This window comes from Rhamphochromis longiceps, linkage group LG16 (assembly GCF_057381845.1).
Source record: "Rhamphochromis longiceps isolate RC_006_pf linkage group LG16, R_longiceps_female_GT1.1, whole genome shotgun sequence".
Lineage (NCBI taxonomy): Eukaryota > Metazoa > Chordata > Actinopteri > Cichliformes > Cichlidae > Rhamphochromis > Rhamphochromis longiceps.
In genome coordinates, this window is record NC_140572.1 from 15,474,258 (window position 1) to 15,489,907 (window position 15,650).

The following is a 15,650-nucleotide window of genomic DNA, read 5'->3' on the forward strand; positions in this document are numbered from 1 at the left end:
GCAACAGTGTCATAAGTGAGTACTTTGAGGATTTGGTCAGAAGCCTCGCTGCAGCGTTTTGAACAACCTGCAGACGTTCCAGGGAGTTTTTGCTTAGACATATGAGCAGGGAATTACAGTAGTCCAAATATGATGAAATGTGTTTGGAATTGAATATTCTCCAGTTCAGTGCGAGATACAAAAGGACTTAGTTTAGCAATGTTTCTTAAGTGATAAAAACAAGACTGAATCAGAGATTTTACATGAACATCCAAAGTGAGAGGAGAGTCAAAAGTTACCCCCTGGCTATTAAAATTAGGGAAGATTCAAGTATTGTGGGTGTGAACAGAGGGGGGAGAGAAAATTATTTCTGTAATGCAGATAATATTCTGGTGATGTATCAGGACCCTACCAATTCTATAACAAAATTGCTAAATGTTATTGGTGAATTCTTTATAAGGTTACAAAATTAACTGGCATAAGTCAGAGGCAATGCCAATATCTCAAACATGTATTGCTAATTCATTGTCAGCTTTCAATTTTAATTTGTTACAAAAAGGGATGAAATATTTGGGAATAATACTTCATCCGAATGTTGATGAGATTATGACTGATAATGTAGGAAAACTACTTACTAGGATTAAAACTAATTTGGAGAAATGGGGCAAGCTCCACTTGATGTTGGGTCTGTGTTTCCACAAGCCCCGCTGATTTAGAGACTTGTTCATTATGAAGAAAACAAGACAGTCAGCAATCGATCGATCGATGACGAAACTCTGTTCAGACAGATTCTTATGTAACACTTTTCACTATCCCGGTTCACTGAAAGCGGTCTATACAACATGCTGCATTTACCCAATCAAACACTTTCTCTAAAGTGAGTGCTTCCTAAGCACATTCATACGCATTCACACTCTTGATATGCAGACTGGAAGAGCCAGGGATCATACCACTAACCTTCCGATCAGTAGGTGACCTGCTCTACCTCCTGAGCTACAGCCACCCAGTGGTAAATCTGAGTAAACCCGCACTAAGTTTTGGATAAAGTGTACACTCACAAACCTGTCAAAGCTGCATTTAAAACGTTGGCTACCATAGCAGTATAGCATTGTATCATGGCATTTGGGTCTTCTAACTAAAATTGGAAAATATGAACGTAAATAGTGCCATCATTGCCAGACCTGGCCCACATCTGGTTGGCATACACTCTGCCATGACACCGGTCAGTCAGGGAAGACCTGTTTTCTATGGGCCTGGGCCACATAAACCAAACACAAACAATCGAGCCAGATATGGCATGCCATCACATACAGTAAACGGTGCCATGTACGCCAGGCCTGGCCCATATCTAGATGACATATGTCTTATCATACCAGAAGTCAGCCAGCAGTGCCGGCTTGATACCAGATCTGGGCCAGACCTGCTTGCTATGTGGATAAATGTAGTTTTTTTTTTTCTTCCTGAGTTCAGGGCTGCTGGAGCTTGTGTTTCCGTCAGAGTGACTGACCTGGGATAAAGGTGACAAACGGGATTTAAACAGAGAGCGATGGACACCTAAAACTACAGAGCACTTTATTAGTGGCTAATAGCCAGTCACCTGCACGCAGCTTTAAAACCTCCACTGAGTTTTAGCTCTCAGTGGTTAAACACTGGACTTAATTCACTCAGGTTCTTTCTTTCGGGTCATGTTTACTTCACTGTTTTATTTACAACTGAGCAAATTGATTTGGCTCAGATTAAAGTTACGTGTCATAGCTGCAAAGTTTAATGTCTCACTGGAGCAGGTTAGACTGAACCATTCGCTTTTCTCTATATGGCATTCATATGTGTGATTTTTTTTTTTTTAAACTCTGAATTTCGAGTTAAAACTAATATTAAAAATCCTAACTTGACCCTAACTTGACAAAGGAAACTGACTCCAGTTTTAGTATCAGCATTTTAAACATTTTTGAGTGTTGAGTTGGCATTTTGTTACTAACATGTTGACATACATCTGTTTGCTTCTCTTTCAGTTCTTTCATACCTGTGGTATTTAATGATTATTAGGTTTGGCCCATTCACCATTGACATCTATTTCCTTCATGGCTCATAAGGATGCAAATTATATCTCAGAGCTCAGCTCTGCAGCAGAGAACATGCAAATCATATCACTCGTGTTAGTTTATTTGGAGAGTTTGAGGAAGTCACAATTTAGCCTTTATATTCGCACAAAAATATACCAGCAATGAAATGTGAAAAGGAACAAGTCTAATGCAAATTTGTGTTTTGAAGAAATAAATTTACACTTCATTCTAAAACGTTAGTTTGAGTCACAGTTATAAAAGGTGTAGACTGCTGCCCTTTCTTTTTGAAAACAATATCATGCAGATATATGGTGGACAACATTTTTATTATAAGTATTTTAGCAAGAGTGATTGATAATCTAGATATCTACTTTATATTATATGCTGTCACGACCCGGCTCAAAAGCCGCAACATAAAAAAGGAGACGAATACCAGAGTATGGGTGAGAAGAGGTTTTATCTTAAAATGGAAAACCAGGTTGGCTAAAATGGCTGATGCCACCAAGGCAAAGACAAGTGAGCTCCCTGGGAAGCTTGCCTCAGGTATGCTTTTATCCACACCTGACTAGGTGTGGCCAATTAGCACCAGCTGAACACACTGAGCAGATTAGAGGCTGCAGAGGGACGTAACATATGCATTTTTGTTTTCAAGTACGTAAGACCAATAGTGACACAAACAACAGGGTTTGCATAGGACTCTTTGCACCTCTGTGAAAAACTAAATGCCCCCTTACATCTTTCGCAAGAATAAACCACAGCAATGAACACTAAACCAAAGAGATGTTTGACTTTTTGTCTTTTCACATTTCAGTGCTTGTATAGTGTTATGTGAAAGTATTAATATCTGAAATGTGTGACTTCCTCAAAGGAAACTGACAGTGTTCAAACAGTTCATCAGTCCTGTGCTGCAGAGCTGAGCTCTAAGTAATAATCTGCATCTGAACCATGGAGGAAATTTATGTCAATGTTGAATACCCCAAGCATAACAATTCAAAACCTTCACCAGGTCACACAGGTAAGAAAGAAGTGACAGAAAAGAAAATGTATTTTAACATCTATTACTGTTGTACAGCTTGAATGTTTCTGTGTTCATTTCTATTTTAAGGAACAAGCGGCTGTGATAGGAGTTCCCATTTAGGAATTATTATCTGTCTGGGAATGCTGAGTGTTTTCCTGCTGATTGGACTCATCACCCTCGGTGTTTACTGTGAGTTTGGTTTTTCATAAATGATCACTCAAACACTAATCAGCCCACATTAAAAAAAAAAAAGTAGAATGGCATCAGCCCGATCTATAACTAATTTGACAAATTACACAAGCTTTGAACTTAAGAAGTCTCACTGATCCAAAACATTTAACCCTTGGAGGGTGCTTAAAAAGACATCCACCTTTAGGCCTAAGGACAATAAATGTCCTTAAGACCCTTATTAAAGAACACAAAAACAATAGTTCCTCATTCACAGTAAAGCAATTTTTTACTCTCATTTTCCCAAAGATACATACAGGATATGACACGGAATACAGATGAGGACAAAATTATTAGCTTACAACTCAAACAATATGTCCAGACAGAGAATCACAGTGGTGGGAGCATTATGCATAAACACATCTCTAACTGGGGATCCTGTCAGGTGGAAGGAATCATGAAGAAAATAGCCTACGTAAAGATTTTCAAATAAAACCTCAAGCAGTCAGAAACACAACTGGGTCTGTGTCATGACTTCATCTTTGAACATGACAACAATCCAAAACATGCATTGCTCTGAGTGAAGAACAATCGCCAGACAACTAAAGTGCACGTTGCTGACTGGTCTGCAAAAAGCTCTGACTTGAATCCCATTTAAAATATGTGGTGAACTGAAAACCAAGGTCCATGCCAGAAGTAGCTGCCTAACAAGAATCAGCTGGGATTAGTCAGGAGACGTGTAAGAGACTTATTGAAGACTGCAACAAATGGCTGCAGGCCGTTATTCAGCAAGGAGAATACACAATTGACTATTAGTCCCAGGGGGCTAATCATTTTGACCATGGTAAATTTATTTTTTTGCAAAATTATTTTGTTTCTGTTTGCAAAGTAAAATAATGTAAGCAGGATGTTTTGGAAAAGCTGTGTTCAAAATTCCTTGTCTGTTTAATAGCACTTGGAAAACACTTAAGCTTTAAACCATTTATTTTATGAACATCTTTCATTGTCTTCTGGTAACATTTTGAAATATTTAAATTTAGATTTATGAGAAAGCAGTTCAATTATGAGTGAAATCATTCATTTTGATTTATTTCAGATCATGTCTCAGCTACAAATCTCTCTGCTGAGTCTAACAAGCTTTCCGCTATAACTGAAGAGAGAGACCTTCTGAATGCAAATCTCTCTGCTGTGAGTAACAAACTTTCCTCTATGACTGAGGAGAGAGATCTGCTGCAAGCCAACCTCACTGAAACCACCAAAGAGCTGAAGAACCTTCAGAGTTTGTCCAAACAGAGTGAGTCCTTGTATTTGCTGTTGAGATTTACTTATTTTGTTTCTTTGTGGTTTTGTTGAAAAATTCAGTGATAAATTCACAGTCTGGTGATGATATAATGATGTGGCATCTCAAATTCAGTGCTACACTAAATTACTTTGACTTTTTTTTTTCCTAGCACTTGCTTGTACAAAACAGCCATTGTTGGCTATATTGTGTGCACTGGTTTAAAAACGACAATGGTACTTAAGGCCTAGTATATTGTTGTGAAGTTTCAAGATGATCCATTAAAAATTGTAGGTAAGATGAAGGTAAAATGAAGTTTTTATGGATTTTAATATTTTAATATTTTATGCAACCTTAACCCGATTTTCACCTAAATTAAATCAGTTCTGGCTGTTATTGATATCCACCATGACAAAAAATTTGAAAATGATATCTCAAAAACTGAGGACACTATACTGCTAACAAACACATAGACCAGGGGTCTCAAACTTGCGGCCTGGGCATATTGACGTGAAGAAATATGATGCAATTTGGCCCTTGAAGTTACTTTTTTTGTTAGGGAGGATTTGTTTTGTTGTTTAGTGCAATGTTAAAATAAGTTCTTTAAAAAGCAAAAGATATTTAATATGAAGGCATATTGAGCAGAGAGTACAAACACGTTGAGGGATTGGTCGTGCTAGTTCGGTGAGAGTTATTTGTAAAGAAAACAGTTTTCACTAGCAGTCAAAAACTAATGTGTATACTTATGTCTGGATTTTTAGTTTGTTAAATACATTCTGTCAGGGCTCTGTGTGCGGGCAGGTGGAAATGTGAATCCAAATGCAGGACTCCGAGACGAAATGTAACTAAAACCACAGCTTTTATTGCTGACATGAAACAAAAACAGAACCCAAACCAAGCAGGAACACACAGGCAGGGTCTGAGGGTACGACGCGACACTGAGCACAGGAAAACACAGGGCTAATATACACAGGGTGGTAATCAGCGAATGGGCAACAGGAGGGAGACACAGCTGGGAGAGATCAGGGTTAACGAGACGGGGGGAACCAAGCTAACATAAGACAAAGACTTTCACAATAAAACAGGACACATGAATTACTAAACAAGCATGCAGACTTTACACTGAGAGACAGACAGAGAATGACACATGGAACCTGAACTAAACTAAACGTGAGATATAACTGAGAACAAATCCTTAAGCACGGATAAACAGAAACAAGAAATAATCATCATCACTACGAGAATAAGAAAACAATCCATGAAGCAGAATTAAACCGAAATATAATAAACTCAAAATACTGGGTCCAACGGACCCAGAACCGTGACACATACAAAAGTATAGCAGAAGTGCTGCCACGTGTCTGGCCAGAAAGAGAGTACCAGTTTGTTTATTTGGTAGTTCAATGAAAGACTTTGGTTAGTTAAGAGTGAGATGAAAAATAATTGCGTTCACGTTTGTAGTTGTCTTGTTATACAATTTTTGAAATGAAAAAAACAAACAAAACACCAAATTTTTGGAAATATTTGTGTGTTTTCTTGTTTGTCTTGTACTACTTGAACACTAAATTGGCCAATGCGATGACTCTGTCAGCAGTGGCCCACAGCTCATTTAAGTTTGACAACCCTGATATTGACAGACGAGCAAACAAATCAAATTGATTACACCCTACCTTTCGTTTTAAGGGGGAAAACGAAAGTCAGCTGAACTGTAGCTTTAAGTAAAAGTTGTAACTTTTGACTACTATAATAAAATCCTAACGAGAACAAGATAGTTGTCATTTGCATTTCATAGCTCTCTACCTAACTGCTAACTGGGATGTCAGGCCATGTTTGCATTTTTTTGTAACTGCTTATTCGTTTTAGGGCTGAAGTGCAGGACTCAACTACTGCTGAAAAATGTTTAAGCAAATACCAACTCAACTAAGAACTAATGATTACATCAACTTTCAGTGAAGCACATATTAATTAATTTTAAAAAAAACTATCACTGAGGAAATTCTTTTGTTCACTTTTAAAATTCTGAATAATTTAGCGCCCACCTATCTCTCTGAACTACTCCACTTATACAATCCCAACAGAGCACTTAGATCGTCCAATCACATGCTCCTAGCACAACCTAGGTCTCGACTGAAGTCGAGAGGTGACCGGGTCTTTGCAACCGTGGCACCTAGACTCTGGAATAACCTCCCTGTTCATATTCGTACTACCGAGTCTATCCAGTCTTTTAAATCACGTCTTATCTAAAACTTATCTTTTTACTTTGGCCTTTGATTCTAACTAGTTGGCTGTTCTAGCTTGTTGTGTTGTTACCTATGGTTTGTTGTGCTGTTTTATTGTTTGTTTTAATTGTCTCATGCTTTTACTGACTCTGAAGCACTATGGTCAACAATGTTGTTTTAATATGTGCCATATAAATAAATTTTGATTTGATTTAAAACATTGTAACATCAGTGACATAATATCTTTGTGTACATTTTATTTGGCCTGTTTACAGAGTGACATCAAGAATTCACAAAATAGCTGTCATGTGCCAGGCCCGTGCATCCATAATGCCTCTTGTTCAATGTTTTTTGCAGAGAAAGTGTGTCCTGAAGGATGGATCATGTTCGGTCATAGCTGTTATGTATTATCTGAAAAGCTTGGTTCCTGGGATGAAGGTAGAGACGACTGCAGAAGCAAAGGAGCAGATCTGGTGGTGATAGAAAGCCTTGAAGACAAGGTACAGCATAACCAGTATGCATGTGTCATTGTGTTTGTAAATAGTTATTCAAAATTACACTCCTCAAAATGTTTTATATCAATTACTTTCCTCACTCTTTTAAACAATAAATATTTTACAGGCATTTATATCTAGTTACATTAAGGAATATGCTTGGATTGGTTTGAATGACAAGGAAGAGGAAGGAAATTGGAAATGGGTCGATGGAACTCCACTGAATCTAAAGTAAGTCTTCACTTTGCTCCAGTGGTCTCATTTGCTCAGGAAGGTTCGTAACTGAGTGATGTCACCCAGGAGAATCTGCATATCAACTATAGTAAATGCTGTTTGAATACTACAAATTCCTAGGAAATACTCCTTTTTATTACCTCGTTTACAGTGTTGGGACTAACGTGTTATTAAGTAACGCGTTACAGTAACTACGTTATTAGTGTGGTAACGAGCACGGTAACTAGTTATTATGCCAAAATCAGGAACGCGTTAATCGTTACTGGGATTTAGATAGGCTCATTACTCGTTACTTCGTGTGGTGGCTATCGCTGAGCTTCCACAGATTCAGTAACATTAGCAAGTGGTGGAGGCCAGCAGGTGGATGAGGGAAGGGGAGGCAGGAGGAGGAGAGATCCGAGGTGGCCGCCTGTCCGAGTGTCAGGTGAACTGAACTTCAGGTAAGAATTTATGACCTGCAGTCTATCTGGGTCAGATAGAAACCAAGTTTAGATGAAGTTTATTTTCGTTGTGCTGACATTTTCGTACTGCGTACTAGCTAGCATGACGGAGTTTCTATACAGCTGGGTGGGTGCTATGATGTTGCCAACGTCCTCTAAAAAACTAAATTATCTCGTATTCAGAGAAAATATTACGTGTTTCATATTGAGGTGAAAAGAAATGCAGTTTGTCCCGTAGCCTACTTCAGCTACAATGAAAAAGACAAAGCTGGAATTATTCTGTGTCTTTGCTGCACAGCTGCCTATTCTTCTCTCATCCTCTCACCCTCCATCTCCTGTTTCTACTTCAATCATGAAACTGATCAATGATCAGCTGATCGGCTTTTCTCTCTTGTTTGTTTATCGCCCACTTTGCGGCCGAAAGAGGAAACCAGCGGCTGTCACGCTAAACAACAGCAGCACGTTTAAGCTTGATCAGCTGTTGTTAGAATTTATTTAATATTAATTTCTAGTATCAGCTGATGTTTGCTGGAGCCACAGCTGTAAAGCTGCTGGTCATGATGTCGGTTTGGATATATGATGAGAGGGAAACATGAATACTTTATATAAGTCTTTTGTCAAATACAATAATTCTCTTGTTCACTAACTTGTCAGGAACTGGATGGCAAAACAACCGGATAACGGTGGTGGAAACCCAGAGTGGGGTGAAGAGGACTGCGTTCAAATACAAACTGATGCATCGTGGAATGATCTTTCATGTTCAGCCTCTATAAAATGGATCTGTGAAAAACATACAACAGAATAATTCATTGACCACTGTCTGACATGTATTTACTAATTCAGCTGTGCCTTTTATTTTATCCTACATGTCATTTTCACTCCATTTTAACTTCTTCTTTTTTTGTAGCTAAAAATGTGCAACCTTTTAAATCTAAAGTTATGTTTATGCCAGTAGAAATACCAGATACTTGTGGAAGTGTTGTGTGTTTTCCAATATCATTTTAAAAAAAAATCAATCCCTTGTTAGGGAACAAATAAAAAATAAAGCCTCAAGTCTTGTGTTCTGGAGAACAATGGCTGCAGTCACATTTAGTCTGAGCTCAGTGGGTATCTAATGATCTAAAACCATCTCAACAGTGACACCTGCTGGCCAGTTTGGCTATCACTACATCTTGATGATGCTGTTCTGTGAAACAATGGCTGTATCCCAATTCAGGATCTGCAGCCTTAAAGTACGCAGCCTCAACGATCCTCAGGGGCCGCGTACTTATAAACCACTAAGGCCGGAAGTGCGAGGCTTGTGAAATGGGACGGTCTAGCCTCCGTTGCGCTGCCCAGGTTGCCTAGCAACCATGATACTAACAGCTGGAAACGTTTCATACAGCATTGTTTGACAGAAATGAAAGAGAAAACCTTTTGTTCATTTGTTTGTTTGTTTCTACATGAGCTTTGATTATTCTCTGTAAGATTAAGGTCAGCTATTGAACGGCGTGTATTTTAAAGTAAAGGCTTTAAAACCAAGTTAGTACAAACGCCACTAATGTCACATAACTTTGCCGACATGTGGCCAACAGTAATGTTTTAATGTTCTTCGTTATTAAACATTTGCACATAAATAAGTGATATAATATTCAGTACTTACTTAAAGTTTACTCTTCGGGCGCCCCTCATCCGCCGTTTTTTTTTTTTTCGGCAAAATTATCCACACCCAGCGCCGCGCTATGCATTCTGGGATATGTTGGGCCACGAAGTCTACACCGCCACGTCCTTGAAATTCAGGGAAATGAAGGACGCATTTGAGGGCCGCATTTCGAGCAGCCTTCGAATTGGGACAGTCTTCGTCGCGTTGCTGTGACATAATCGGCCTTAAAATGCGGCTTTTAAGGCTGCAGTCCCTGAATTGGGATACAGCCAATGACACAGAAAAGCCTAGCAAAATTCAAAGCAAAAATACTTATTAAACCAGACTGTCAATAGTTGTGACCATCACATGTTTTGGAGAAATCCTCGTACAAACAGGGAAGGAAAAAAATGAGACTCTTAAAGACAGAAAGCAATGACTGTTACAACCGGTGTTGTAAAATTCTCAGTCTGTTAACATTCATGTTGCTCACTATAAATCAAATTATAAAATAAAGTATACAGGAAAACACCGCAGTGTTTACTGTAATAGCCACAAATATTTACAGCTGTTTTTTGGTGGGTTGGTCATCTCTGTTTTTTGCACAGCCCTCAAAGTCTGGATGTGTTTGATGTTTACATTTTCTGGGAGTTTGTGTCATCGGGTTTGTTCTATACACTGTCAAGCAAAGCAAAAAGCTGGCATAAAAAGATTTAATTTTTAATTAACTTAAAAATATGTTTAAATGAAAACATTAAAGTTGTTTTCATTTAAACATATTTTTAAGTTACCTTAATCTCGCCTCTGTCAGTGCGCTCCGGGGTGGCTGTGGCTACAATGTAGCTTGTCATCACCAGTGTGTGAATGGGTGGATGACTGGATGTGTAAAGCGCTTTGGGGTCCTTAGGGACTAAGTACAGCGCTATACAAATACAGGCCATTTACCATTTAATTTAACGAGTAGTAAAATTCAAATTCAAATTTTATTTGTCACGTACACAGTCAGTCACGGTACACCCATCAGCAGATAAACTGGAGCAGCTGGGATACCTAAAAAGTGTAGGGGGGCGTGTTCGCAGTAGTGATGGGATTTCCGGCTCTTTTTAGAGAACCGGCTCTTTCGGCTCGGCTCACTAAAAAGAGCCGGCTCTTTCGGCTCCGAACCGGCTCTTCAGGTTGTTTTGTTGCTTTAATTTATTTATTATTAACAGTAATATAAAATTATGCACAAAAGGAATTACTAATGTAAAAAAAGTGGTTTTAGTTATATATTTAGTAAAAAAAAGTGGTTTTAGTTATATATTTATATATAAACATATATGTGGTGGCCCCTAGAGACAAAGCACGTACAAACTCCAAAACACATTTCTAGCTTTAACTGAACTTCCAAAACAGAGCTACTAGATCACTTAAATTACACAATTGAAAGCATATGTGTATGGTTTGTGTATTTATACACAACCACTCATATATATTCAAATAATTTTAGAAAAAAGTTAATTTACCTGTTACTACCACACACCAAATCCGGTCGTTGGTACTTGCTGGCTTGTGTAGCCACTAGGTAACAAAAGCTCAACACTGCGCCCAGCATCCTGGAGCACTTCTGTTGTGTTTGTACGTGTTTTGGAGTTTTTACGTGCTTCTGAGTTTTTACGTGCTTCTGGAGTTTGTACGTGTTTTGGAGTTTGTACGTGTTTTGGAGTTTGTACGTGCTTTGTCTCTAGGGGCCACCGTAAATATACTTTTATTTATTCACTCCACATAAAATGTAATAAATAAATCATATAATACAAAAAACAACTAGTCACAGTTCAACTTTTAACTATTTAAATTTTCAGCTTTTTCCTTTTAAACAAATTTTAAATGAAACAACACAAAACACTGCAAACCACAACACAATTAAATATAAATTACAATATGAAAACAAAAAGAAGATGCATATTCTCTGTCATATTGGCCTGCATGAATAAACTTTCTGAATCCTTTATCATCCGCAACTGAAAATAGTTGTGGACGATTACTATACCTTTCTAATGTGATGTTGTTGTCCCTGGCTCCCTTTCTCCGTCCAGTGTTGCCAACTCCTCAGTAAGGAAAATCGCTATTGGTTGTCCTAAAAGTCGCTAAATGACGTCATCGCCTAATTTGCATAATTGGTCATGCTAATCTAATTGTAACTTATGTTGTTGGAGAGAGAAATAACATCGTGGAAGAGACATAAAGTGAGTAAAAAGCGTCCTAAATGCATTTAGAGTTTATTTAGAACTACAAATTAAATTTCTTTTAGCAATTATTGTTTTTTTTTAATGTCACAATTCCAACCCTGCTCCTTTACCCGGGCTTGGACCGGCAAAAGTGACCCGAAATAGGCACTCTGGTGGAGTTACTTTGTGTGTGTGTTTATAAGTAGTTTTAAACCTTGTGATCCACAAAACAGCATAAGAGTAAAAGAAGAACTGACTGCATTACAGCACCCGCTGCTTGTTGAGAGTAAAAGCGATACGCACTTTCACGTCTTTTTTTAGCGACTTTTTTTTAGAAGAAAAGTCACTAAGTGGTCTGAAAACTCGCTAAATATAGCGACAAAGTCGCTAAGTTGGCAACACTGTTCGCGAGTACGTTTGCTGATAGTAACACCATGTGATTCAGCTAATAACACAGGGATTTCATCATTTGTGAAGCCAGGCTGAAAACACTCAGCAATCTGTGCATTCACGACTGGATGTAATACCGGTAGCTTAGCTGTAGCATTTGTAGCTGAGGGCTTCAGCTTCCGGGTAACAAGGAAATGACGTCATTCACGTAGATTACTGATTGGCAGCGCTAACTCGAAACTTCGAGTTGCTTTTCTCAAAATTTTGAGTTAATAAATTGAAATTTCGAGTTAATATGTCGAAATTTCGAGAAAATAACTCGAAATTTTGAGTTATGGATCCTTTTTTTTTTTTTTTTTTTTTTTTTTAGTGGTGGAAACGGGCTTCCATAAATAACCCATCTTACAACTGTACTTCTCTCCTTGATCCAGTCACCCGGCTCTGGACTTCCAGCAAGTGCGCTGGCCTTTTCTTTCCCTACAGTTCAACTCTGGGTTTTCCTCTTCTTCTTCTTTTTTCTCTGCGTTTCTTGATCTTAGCAGTACTGCCTTCAGTCCCGTGGCTGAGATGGGAAAAAGAACCACGTGTATGGGCTCAAGTAGTGGTCATAAATATTTTGTACTTGTAAACAGGCTGCGTAGTTTTGAACAGCACAAAATATCAGAAAATTTTAGGTTTGTGCATCTACAGACGAAAATTTGTGTTTATAAAAAAATATTTACACAAGTTACAATTTTTACAGACCAAAGTTAAGGGACCTAGCTTGTATGAGCCTTATGGGGTATTTATTTAAAGATCCTCCAGCTTCAAACTGGTTACCCTTCTAGGACCTGAAAGCTCAGTAAAGCACCACTCCGACAGCCAAACCCATCTGTTCTCTGGTTGGATTGTTAAATTTGTGATTGACATGACACTGACCACATCTTACATTTTGAAGAAGAAATAAGAAACATTAATTTGGTTAGTGTGTACAGTGTATAATCTGCTGTCTGTTCATCCAGCTTGCAACAGATTGGTTTACACTCACAATACTTTACTAGTATTTTTGTCTATAATAGTATCTTCTATTCGCATTAGTATTTACCATCTATGTTATTTTATTATAATTTAAGTTTAAATCTGCTTTTCTCTTCTATCTGTTATTGTTTTATCAGACATGTCCCCCAACAATGCCCAGGACAAGGTAGTCCCAGGAGTCTGGCTCACCTCCAGATCCTCCAAGTACCAAATTTGAACTCTCCTTTGAGAAGGGTCTTATGGCACATTTGCAAAATGTGTCAGTATGGCTGACAAAAAGGCTGTAGCCATTATGAAAAACGAGAACCCAAAGACCCATTGGAAAACCAAGAGGTAAAAACTGCTCCCTAGAATTTCAGTTAGAAAGATGTGTGCAGTGGATGTAAGGACTGTGATGAAATGCCTATAAAATGTTTTTTTCTGTTAAACTAATGTAAAAACCATCTCATGTTTCTAGCTCACTGCCATGTGAAAACGTAACGCCTGTAACTCCAACAAACCAAATATATTCCTGAGTTTGAATATCTTTAAAAAGTCTTTTTGACTTCATGAAAGGAATAAATTTCAAACTGCTCAATTAAAAGGCAATTCATCCCATCATCGTGCAGGTATGATTAACTCCATGATTCTTTACATTAATGCTCTGAAAATGGATACTGATCAAATTTGAATCGTAACATGACATATTCTTTGATACCTCTCAGACGGGAATAGTGTTTAATCACCTCAAGTCTCTTGGAACAATACACACAGACCTGAAATTATAAAATGTAATGTTGGTGAAATATCACCAAGAGCCGTACTGAATAAAATTATTGACTTTGACCTCGCCTATGACACCTCAGCTGCCAAAGTGGGGCTCTTACATTCAGACCTGTCCGTACTGGTAAGTAGCTGGAATCAAATTGAATCTCTTCCTCACACAGTTACACAAACTCCAGTGTTTGTGATTTCTGTTAGGGGTTTCTCAGCTGTAGTATAAATAATACTTATCCAAATGGTCAACATAAACAAAAAATGTGACAATCATTTCTCTTTGTCATCCATCAGGTCTCCGGAGATTATTCTGGGGCTTCCATCTACAAAAGCCATAGATGTATGGTCCCTGGGCTGCGTGGCTGAGTCTGTACACTGGTTCCTTGCTGTACCCTGGGTACAGTGAGTATGCCATGGTAAGTAAAGCAATACAAGAGCACTTTTTATTTCTTCTGAAGAATTTGATTTCAAGCTTAATAGAAAAGATTGATAACATGATGTATGTCAGTTAAAAGTCTGTGCTGGACTCCTTGTTTGATTACATGTTCTGCTGTGCTCTCAGGTGAGATACATGATGGAGACTCAAGGACAACCCCCAAAGAAAATTTCAGACTGTCTTTTCAGACATCTGAACTGTATTTCCAAGAGTCTGGTATTCAGTTCGTGGAGAAAAGATGAATAAATCTCTGGATGACCTCTTACATGTAAGTATACTTTTTGACCATATAGTGGGCAAAAAACAAAGTCTCTTTAGCTGTGCTGTGTTGCTTTCAGATCACCCTTTAGATCCACCCCACCGAGCCTCAGGATTATGCAGATAAAACTGCAGAAATGTGTGATCTCCTGATGTTTGTTGAACTCTAATAGTAATAAGGTTATTAAAAATAATCTGGTCTTTTATTTTATTACATATTACTTTGCTTTATGTGAAAATGCTGTTATCATTTAAATGAGTAATTTAACATATGGCATGATTCATTGTCTGCAGCGTTAAGTCCTGCTATGAGCACATTAATAGCTTTAAAATATAGAAGACAGGGATGTCAGATAGCGGGACAGAAGGGTGTGGGTCTCTGCACCAGCCCACCTCTGACACCAGACAACCTGCCCAAAAGAACTCCCACCCTTGGCCTCCATCCTTCTTCTCAGAGGAGCAGCCTGAACTTCATCAGGCCCAGTCACTGTAAAACTGCTCACACATTTCCAATATTTCCAATCAAATCACACTTTAAAAGAAAACATCTGGAAGAAGATAAAAAGGATACAAGTGACCCAGATCTTAAAAAAAAAAACATACCAACGTGAAAGGTCAGATCATGACCAGAAGAAATACCATCATTCTGCGGGTTCATCTTGCTCAACCAGTGGCTACAGGACACAGAATTCCATCTTGGCGAGTAAGAGGAAGCCAGACCAAAACTGCTTTGACAGATCAAATGAGAGGGCCAGAGCAAACTACGAAGATGGCAGGAGCCACATGTCCGTTAACACCTTCAATCACAGTCGGGCTGAGGACCACCGCTGCAGAGAAGCAAAAGAAGGGCAAGCAGAGTAACACTTGATTTTTCTTACATGACGTGAGTGCCTCACTTAATCTCACTTAAACAAATTTAAAACATTTGGCTATTGAAAAACAGACTGTTAAAATTCATCTCAGCAGTAATGAGGCCACTAAAACTAATATTGAATCAGTGTGTAATGTCACTAACATTGTCAGACTCTATAGGTTTCCCTGGTCCATTTCTCAATCTTGTATTTCAGTGAT

General features: G+C 38.3%; 1 protein-coding gene and 1 long non-coding RNA gene across 2 annotated transcripts; both read left to right on the forward strand.

Moving 5' to 3' along the window:
• The first annotated feature begins 2,987 nt into the window (after window positions 1-2,987).
• LOC146650813 (CD209 antigen-like protein C) lies at window positions 2,988-8,699 on the forward strand. The gene is made up of 6 exons (XM_085384712.1): window positions 2,988-3,057; window positions 3,148-3,249; window positions 4,325-4,522; window positions 7,084-7,226; window positions 7,348-7,451; window positions 8,549-8,699. Exons 1-6 carry the CDS (start codon window positions 2,988-2,990, stop codon window positions 8,697-8,699), a joined length of 768 nt encoding a protein of 255 aa, XP_085240838.1.
• A 2,959-nt stretch (window positions 8,700-11,658) lies between these two features.
• LOC146650814 (uncharacterized) lies at window positions 11,659-14,273 on the forward strand. The gene is made up of 3 exons (XR_014907863.1): window positions 11,659-11,740; window positions 13,267-13,462; window positions 13,587-14,273. It is a non-coding gene; the product is annotated as an uncharacterized LOC146650814 (long non-coding RNA).
• Window positions 14,274-15,650: the final 1,377 nt, after the last annotated feature.